Below are 8,550 nucleotides of genomic sequence, written 5' to 3'. Positions count from 1 at the left end.
AGTGGTCCTGAGTACTCCCAGACCTTATATATATATATATATATATATATATAAAGAACAGTTTTCCAAAAGGGCTGCTGACCCAGATTCTAAGCTCCCGGACAACGACTGGAAAACACATCACAACAACCCAGTCAGTAGCAACCATCCCGCCTTCACCAGCGCTGGCAAGTCAAACAAGCCGACAACCGAAGGAGGTTCCCCACCCTCCCAACGTAGCCAGTGACGGAGAAGACCCAGGGCTTTCCCAGGAGGCGTGGCTTATTGAGCAGGGCTCCTGCTGCTCAAAGGGAGACGCTGGCGTGCCTCGATTGCTTTTGGGAAGTGTGCCGACCAGTCATAGTAGCTTTGTGGCAATCCCGTAGGGTTTTCAAGGCAAGAGACTTCAGAGGTGGTACAAACAAAACGGGGATGACTTTTGCGCTGTAAAGCCTACCACTATGCTGAGGACATTTTTCACGCACTCAGAAGCACTCTTTGGGGGATCTTTCTGGCTAAGCAAAAACTGGTTTGCGGATGATCCTGCTGCTGTCTGGCGCAATTGAAGCCGAATTCCTACCATGCAATGCCAGGCATTTTATTCAAATTAACCTCCAATGTGCACACAACATTGTTGCCATAGCTGCACCCCGCGGATTTTTTTTTTTTAATGCAGAGGACCCGGAATACGCCACACGCTTTTATAAGGTTGAATGTACACATGCAGCAGAATAAACTGGCGGAGCAGACTGCTGATTTCAGCTGGCTGAGGTTTAACAACCTTGCAAGCAGAAAGCTAGGCACTGGGCTAGGGGAGAATTTTCTTGTTAAACATGCTAGTTCTCTACTTGCACAGATTTATTTAAAGACACGAAGGCGCCTTCAAAATGCAAACTGAAACAACACAGTACATTTTCCATCTTACACTCTACCCCTGCCGAGCCGAGGCAGTTTCCACACTCATATTGGTAACAAGGGCATGAGCAGAATCCTGCAGTCTGTCCACTGTAACAGCTGAGCCCTTGAAATGCGCGAAGAAACACAAACTCATCAAACAACAATGCTCCTGGCCATGTGCTTAGCGCTTTCTTTGTCCGCTTTTCTTTTCTTTTAAATACAGATTTAAAAATCCCGAGTAAGGCTTCCAGGACAAATAATATCATCTCACTCCGATCTAGGTTCCTGCACCTCCCCAGCACCATCAAAAACAAAAAAGACACCCGCCACCCCAGAGCAAGAAGAGGGCGCAGGCCCCGCCTCCTGTCCTGCCTGGCACCTGCCCCCTCCTTGCAGGCTCCGCCCCCTCCCACCCCCGAGCGCTTCCAGGCGGGGAGGCGACAGCCGGCGAAGGCGCTGTCAGCCTGCTGGCGAGTTCGGTGTCAGGAGCTGCTGGGCGCAACTGCAGAAGAAGAGCGCTGCCATGGGGCGAGTACAAGGAGGGATGCGCTGTGTCAAGTTCCTGCTCTTTATTTTCAACTTCATCTTCTGGGTCAGTGCGGGGCAACTGCATTGGAGGGTCGAGGGCGGGGGTTGAGGTCGAGGAAGAAGAGATCAGTGGTCAGAGCAGAGGGAGACCCGGCTAGGAGGGAGAGAGGTGGCTACCGAATTCTGGAAAGCGGTGACCCATGGAGCTGCGAGCGAGGGGATCCAGCCCTGTGCTGATGGTTTGGTGTGTGTCCCACTCCCTACCTCTTAGAGAAGAGGCGAGTCTCTCCACTAGCTGAGATTTTTCTCCCCTGGAGAATTTACCTGCTAACACTGGAATTAGCAAATGTTCCAAGATTCTCAAACGTTTCATGGTTGTCCCACTTGATGGCCTCTTTAGATTGCTAAATTGTAATTTCAAAAAGAAAGGCTGAAGTATATCCCATTGCCCATTACTGGATGATTGGTCACAGGGACATTCAGTGTGACTGGCTCCTAAGTGATGCTTGGGTAAAATGCTTCCAGGGGAAAGAATCTGCTTTGTTGAAATGTTGAAGGATGTCTACTTCCTGTGTTTGATTCGCTCTTTTAGGCTTCATCTGCGATAGTGGCTTTACTAATGAAAACTATTTATTATTTAGAAATATTCTATGATAGATGCGAAAACTCAGTCATGACCATTTTCTGAGATAAGAATGCTGAGAAGTCTGAAGTTAGTATGTTCTGAAGTCTGCTGACTTTTATGCTGGGTTTTATCCTGAGTTTTATGCTGCACACTTTTATGCTCCGTTTTCCATTGTTAACAACTTCTATGGTTCTGCTGTGTTCTGTTTTATAAGTTGCCTTGAGTGTGCTCTCTTGAGAGGCAGGCAGCATATAAGTTTTCTAATAAATAAAGAATGGCTACACTGTCATATACTGCAAGAAGGGGCGTACTCTTCATGTGAGAATTATTTAGCATTCTTGCCAATTGTAGCTCAGGGCTAGCTAAATGTATTCAGCGAATGAGCTTCCTTTGTTGTTGCGCCTTTATCAGTTATCTTTTGGCCCAGTGACTCCATCAAGCCAGGAGAAGTGTCTGTATGTGATAGTGTCTTTAATATCTCTCCAGTCCTTGATATAAACAAAGCCTATTTGTGCCTCAAGCAAGGCAGGATTACACCCATCAAATAAAAAACAGTGAATAAATGCTTTACCGCCCCCAAATGCCCAGGACCCCAGTACATTTTGTTGAATTCAGTATCCGTCAAGAAACCACCTAGAGTTTTTAAAGCCTTAAATAGAACTCTTGTGAGGTTAGTTAGACTACTGTGCAAAAAGCTGTTTCTATTTGTGTTTCTGAAGGGTTTTTTTGGAGGGGGGGTTCTTACTGAAAAGGAGTATTCTCTATGGCCTATGTATGTTCAAAGAAAAAAGTATTTGAACATTTTGTCACATACACACATTACTGTGGCACATGTTGTCTCTTGTGCAAGCTATTTGGGCACTTTACAGTTTGACATTTTTGTTTGGGATGTTCCTATACATCTACATATTACGGTGGTTTTACCAGCAATGTTGTGCTATTACAGCTCTGCAATGAACTGGGTTGCAGAATGATGAGCGTGTCTATAGAAAGGAGGGAATCTGGTTCATAAGAGTTTTCTTTACTTCCCAAATGAGCATATTATTGGAACTGTCATTCAGTTGCAGTGCATTCTTCCCATCTCAAATGAAAGATGAAAACTTTTTTTTAAAAGCACAACACCTGAAAGTACAGAATATCAAAGCAAGCAAGCAAACTTACTATTCTTATATAGAATAAGTAGCTATCAGAAGTGAGCAGATATGGTGTAAGTGAAGAGTAATATGTTTAGAAATCTGGCTCTGGTGGGTTTTCCGGGCTGTGTGGCCGTGGTCTGGTGGATCTTGTTCCTAATGTTTCACCTGCGTCTGTGGCTGGCATCTTCAGAGGTGTATCACAGAGGGAAGTCTGTTACACACTGTAACCAGTTGAATCCAGCTGTGAAAGCCTTCAACAATACATTGTTTAGAAATCATTCTGCAATATCTTAATATATCTTCTTATATTGATTCATGGAGACATGCAGAAACCCAACCAAGAGAACCTGCCCTTTTGGGCAAACCTTGTGTGCTTTTACTGAGGCTAGCTGTGTCTGGTAGCAGAAGCTGTATGTCTCATATCCACATCAGGGCAGACGTTGTAGTACTGCCGTTGGGTGGGGCATAGGGAATTGGATAGCCTGTTTGCTCATTGTTAACATTGATTTTTTTCATGTCATGGATGAGCAGTGCTCTAGCATAGAGGAAACTTTCTGAAGTACATAAAGAAGCAACTAGAAAAAATGTTTTGAAACAGATGCTATCGTTTTGATATGAAAGAAGAGGTCTCCTTTTCAATTTTCATTTTCTTTTCCCATGATTTCAAAATTGCTTCTCAGAGTTCCATCCTTGACTGATGCAAACTGGGAGGGAGGGCTCAGTCTCTGACTAATGTCTTGAGGTAGAAATCATCATTTCTACTACAAATGAACAACAACTGCATTTCCAGTGGAATGAAACGGATCATTTAGAAAGGCATTAAGAGATCCACCAGTCCGTTGGGCAGAGTGCTTGCTGAAGATGGTAAACACCACCCAATTGCCTCATTCCTAATTTTCCATTCAGCAGAACTTCAGTGGACAGAAAAATCAGACTCCCTTTTGACATGCCCATTTCTGCCCATTACTGACTGGGCAGGCCAAATTTACTCCCTTACTAAACAGGATGGTTGCTGGTGACAGTCAAGAAGAAAGAGGCTAATACAGAAGTTTTTCACCACCTTCATACACTAAAGTGCCAGATAGCTGGAGAGAGACTTGATGGATAGCAGAGACTAATCTGAACAGTTATAGGTTTTTCACTTCATAATGAAAGGCTGTAGACTGGTTATGTCTGGCAAGTTTAGTGAGAGTCATTTAATCAGGACTCTAGCTAGTTGAATTGCTATCTGACGAACTACTTGCTTTTGAATATAGCAGCAATCTTTACACACATATCCTATCTGTTGCCTAATATCCTGCCTGTAAAACTGTGAACTCCTTTCTCAGAAAAAAAGCTTTTAATTTCAGAACCTCTAGTCTCATGGTAAAGAAATTAACACTACTATTAAGTGCATTTTAGGGTGAATAACGAAAACAAATTTGCTCTTTCTCTTTGCCCATCTTTCTGTCTGTCTGTCTCTGTCTCTCACACACACAATATAATAATAATAATAATTTTGATTAAACTCAAATTCTGCTACATGCAATAATCCCCCTTTTTGCTGTGCATCAACAAGAATAACAAGAATCTTTCCATTAGTAAAGATGCTTATAGCCTAATTCCCAAATCACAAACATCACTTTAATTGCTAGTTCTCCAAGTTTACATCTTGTGTAACATGTCTCCCAGATCAGACTACCAACATCAGTCTGCCATTAGAAGAAAATAGCAAGTGAAACCATAGAAACAGCAAAGGAAATAAACAGCCACAATGGGGCACATTTGTTTATCCTTGACATTATTTTGCTATCAACACTCTCCCAGGACTGTGTGGTTCTCAGTGCCTAGGCAGGGCTGCTGGTTGCTAATCTTCAGGAAAGCAAAAGGACTCGAGTTTTAAAGAACACTGTGGAGCTCTTAAATGTGGGCACACTTCCACAGATTACATCAAAATAGCCTATGCGAAGAGATACTTTTCCTTGTGGCTCCTGTGCAGCTTTGCTTAGATTTTTGAGAGCTTACCTAGTGTCATACCTCCTTTTTAATGTGGCAAACAATGAAAACATCTAAATTAAATAATATGTATCTTGGGATTCAAGACTGAGTATACTCCATCCTAAAGACAGTTAATGATTTTCTCCCAGAAATTCTGGATTCTGTTATCTGTAAACCAGTAAAAGAGAGATGTCACACTGCAACCCAGCTTGCATCTTTTCTTCCCACATCCCAAAATCAATTGCAGGAGTTGAGCTGCAATTTGAACTTTGAACATGGAAAATAGTCCTAGGCATGCATCCCGGCCTTCATTTTGATGCTTTATAGTAAGCAGAGTTATACCCTTCTAAGCTCATTGAATTTTTCACTGTCAGTCTTCAAGCGAAAGATCTTATTTTCCATATGTTTCATCTTCCTCATCCCTTTCTAAATATGTGTGGTCTCAAACTGCTGTTCACACTTGAATAGTGTGCTAAACAGGAGCACCAAATGTGATTCTTGTATCCCAACATTATACATGTCTTATTATGAACAAATGGAATTACAAGACATGTAGGTAAAACCAATGGTCTTACTTTGCTTGGGAAGTTTAGCAAATTATAAGAATTTGCATATATATTTGCATTTTTTTCTATTTCTAGTTATGGGGAGAGGTTAGGGCACTAAATATCTGCCTTCTTACCGATGTGAACCCAGCACAGCACTGTTCTTCAGACTTCTGAAGATTTGCTAGATGGTATCCACATATCTTCAAGCTGATCTTCACAGCAGTCAGTGCTAGAAATGTGGCTGGGGGTTTCCTGGTTTATGTTGCCTCCCTGCATCTCCTGGAATGCCTCTGTGGGCGGTGTGGTGGCATGGAAGCAGTGCCATCCCCAGCAGCAGCAGCCCTCTGAATTGGGCTGTTAGGCTACTAACTCATTCATACCTATCCCCGGTATTTTTTTTCCTATTGGGAAAAAGGCTTTCTGGCTTGGGGAATCAGCTACTTGACCAGCTGCTCATGAGATACTGTCCTCTGACCTCCTAGTGCAGTGGTTCTCAACCTTCCTAATGCCGCGGCCCTTTAATACAGTTCCTCATGTTGTGGTGGCCCCCAACCCTAACTTTTATCCATTTTACAGATGGAGAACACTGATGCAGAGAGTCTTAGGCGACCCCTGTGAAAGGGTCATTTGACCCCCAAAGGGGTCCCAACCCCCAGGTTGAGAACCACTGTCCTAGTGCCATGTCAGTGGTTCTGTAAGGTTCAGTAGTAGTTCCATTAGGCCACCTACTTCCCTCTAGTTGCTTCATTCAATAGTGTCTGTTTCAGGAAGTGTTTGACCTACTGTTCTTCTGGCTTTCTTTTAACCTTGGAAGGCAAGCATCCAAACTGCCCATGTGTTGCCAAAAAGGGTCACTGCAGTTTATATACATACCTCTCCAACATTGTTGAAGTTCCAACATTGTTGAAGTTCCATTTGCAAAGCTAAAGTACACTCTGTATTAAACACTAAGTTAAGGTGCACTGTGGATGGGGCCAGTAGAGCAATTTTTAAATGATACATATCTTGAATCTCCATTGAAACTGAATTTAAAAAGATGAGAAAAGGCAAATGTAAAAATACAGCTGCAATTTTACAGAGCCTTGCTGAGTATTAGTAGGAGAAGGTCCAGATGTAAAAATTTCAATCATATATAAATCATGCCTTTGTTTTTTAAAGAGTCCTCACTGAGGTTTGTCTTCGAGCAGCTTTAGCGGGGCTGTAGCATGCTCGACATGAGTTCAAATTTATGTTACTATTGTGATGCATGAGGTAAAAGTTCATTTTCTTACACAGGCAAGTATTCAGAGAAACAGTACAACCTATTGTGACTTCATTTCCTCACAACTTGCAGAGTGATGCAGCTGAAAGCACAAACCTGAATTCTTGCAGCCTGCATGTGTTTCCAGGAAAGCTGTAGCTGCTTGAAGGCAGAAGCCCAAAGCTGCTTGAAAACAATGTCAAATGTTCAAGTGTTGAAAACAACACTTTGGTGTAGTGCTTAAAATGTTACTCTAGGATCTGGGGGGAAGGGGGCCAAATTCAAATCATCACTCAGCCAGTTACCCTCTCTCAGTCAAACCTTCCCCACAGGTTAGTTGTAAGGATAAAATGGAGATAAATGTACATTGACTTAAGCTTTGTGGGATGAAAACATAGCAAACAATACATACTAGTTAGAACTGTTTAAACTAAATACATGTTTTATACTGACTGAAGGTGATGATGATTTATACCTTATTGGAGGCCTCTATGGATAGGATGCTGAACTATCCATCTATAGATAGATGGTCCATTGGTCACTTGCATGTACATTGTGCCAATAGCCTGAATAATACCTGTGGGTGTCCTGTCCCACTGATTTTCCCTGCCAAGGAGTTTTTTTGGAAAACAAGCTGATGACATGACACTTTCTATTTAATGTTTTTAGAATACAAATTGATGGCAGATGGTGAATATTAAGCATAGGAGTGATCCAAACTCCTGCCTGATCTGCTGAGCTTTGCCTTTGAAGGCTCCTTCATTCATCTTTATGACACTTAAGTGATTCCAGAGGGATAAGGTCCTCCTTTAGCTACTATCACTGTGAAAATGTTAAAAGAGGATTTGTAGAAGATGCTATCTGTTTAAATAAAGGATATTCTCTAGTTTAGGATCTCAGTTGTAATGGTGGAAAGTGTCATCAAGGCCCTTTCCGCACGGGCGTAATACGGTGGCCCAGAGACGGCAAAAATGCCATCCCTGGCTGCTGTTCGCACAGGAGGAAGCAGCGCCGTCCTGCCCACCCCCGAGTGGCATGAAGCCGCTGCTTTAAACCTTGCTCAATGAGCAAGGTTTTTGCAAAGCAGCGTCTTCCCGTTGGCGCAGTGCGAACCGTACCACTGGGAAGACGCTGCTTTCCCTGGCGCCTCCACTAATGTCAGAGGGCAGCGTGGGCGGGTCCCTGCAGCCCTCCAGAGTGACACTGGACATGAAGCTGGACATGAAGGTCAGTGGAGACGCTGGACATGAAGGTCAGTGAAGGTCAGTAGCTGACCTAGAGGCAGCTCCATGTTGAGCCACCTCTCCAGCTGGGGGGGAAGTGGGGGCTGCTCGCACGCTAGCGTGTGAACGGTTCCCGAGCCTCCAGCGGCATAAATTATGCCGGTGGAGGCATGTCACAGCTGGCTTGTAAGGCAAGACCTGTTGCACGGTTTGCAAGGCAAGACCTGTGGAGGTGGTTTGCCATTTCTTGCAGGATCCCAGTTAGTAGAGAAGAAACTTCACTTCTTAACCTGTGTCCCTGCTTTTATACAGCAGGGTAACTTGGAGCAATAAAAATTACCAGCTAAATGCTGGGAGACAGTAGTTAAGAAGCCTCAGTGACTGCTATCCTGGGGTA

At 43.5% G+C, this 8,550-nt stretch overlaps 1 protein-coding gene across 2 annotated transcripts in view; it reads left to right on the top strand.

The window, feature by feature from the left end:
- The first annotated feature begins 1,323 nt into the window (after positions 1-1,323).
- The window catches only part of TSPAN2 (tetraspanin 2), a 65,407-nt gene continuing 58,180 nt past the window's right edge, over positions 1,324-8,550 (top strand). For both annotated transcript variants that reach the window (XR_007244677.1, XM_048498803.1), the window contains exon 1: positions 1,324-1,468. Coding sequence is in view for 1 of the 2 variants with exons in the window: in XM_048498803.1 (XP_048354760.1) it covers positions 1,400-1,468 (69 nt within the window). In the remaining variant the exon portion in view is untranslated. The remainder of the gene's footprint in view (positions 1,469-8,550) is intronic.

The sequence above is a fragment of the Sphaerodactylus townsendi genome, linkage group LG05 (genome assembly GCF_021028975.2).
Source record: "Sphaerodactylus townsendi isolate TG3544 linkage group LG05, MPM_Stown_v2.3, whole genome shotgun sequence".
Lineage (NCBI taxonomy): Eukaryota > Metazoa > Chordata > Lepidosauria > Squamata > Sphaerodactylidae > Sphaerodactylus > Sphaerodactylus townsendi.
Note: the sequence above shows the minus strand (reverse complement) of the source record. Positions and strands in the feature narration are given on the sequence as shown.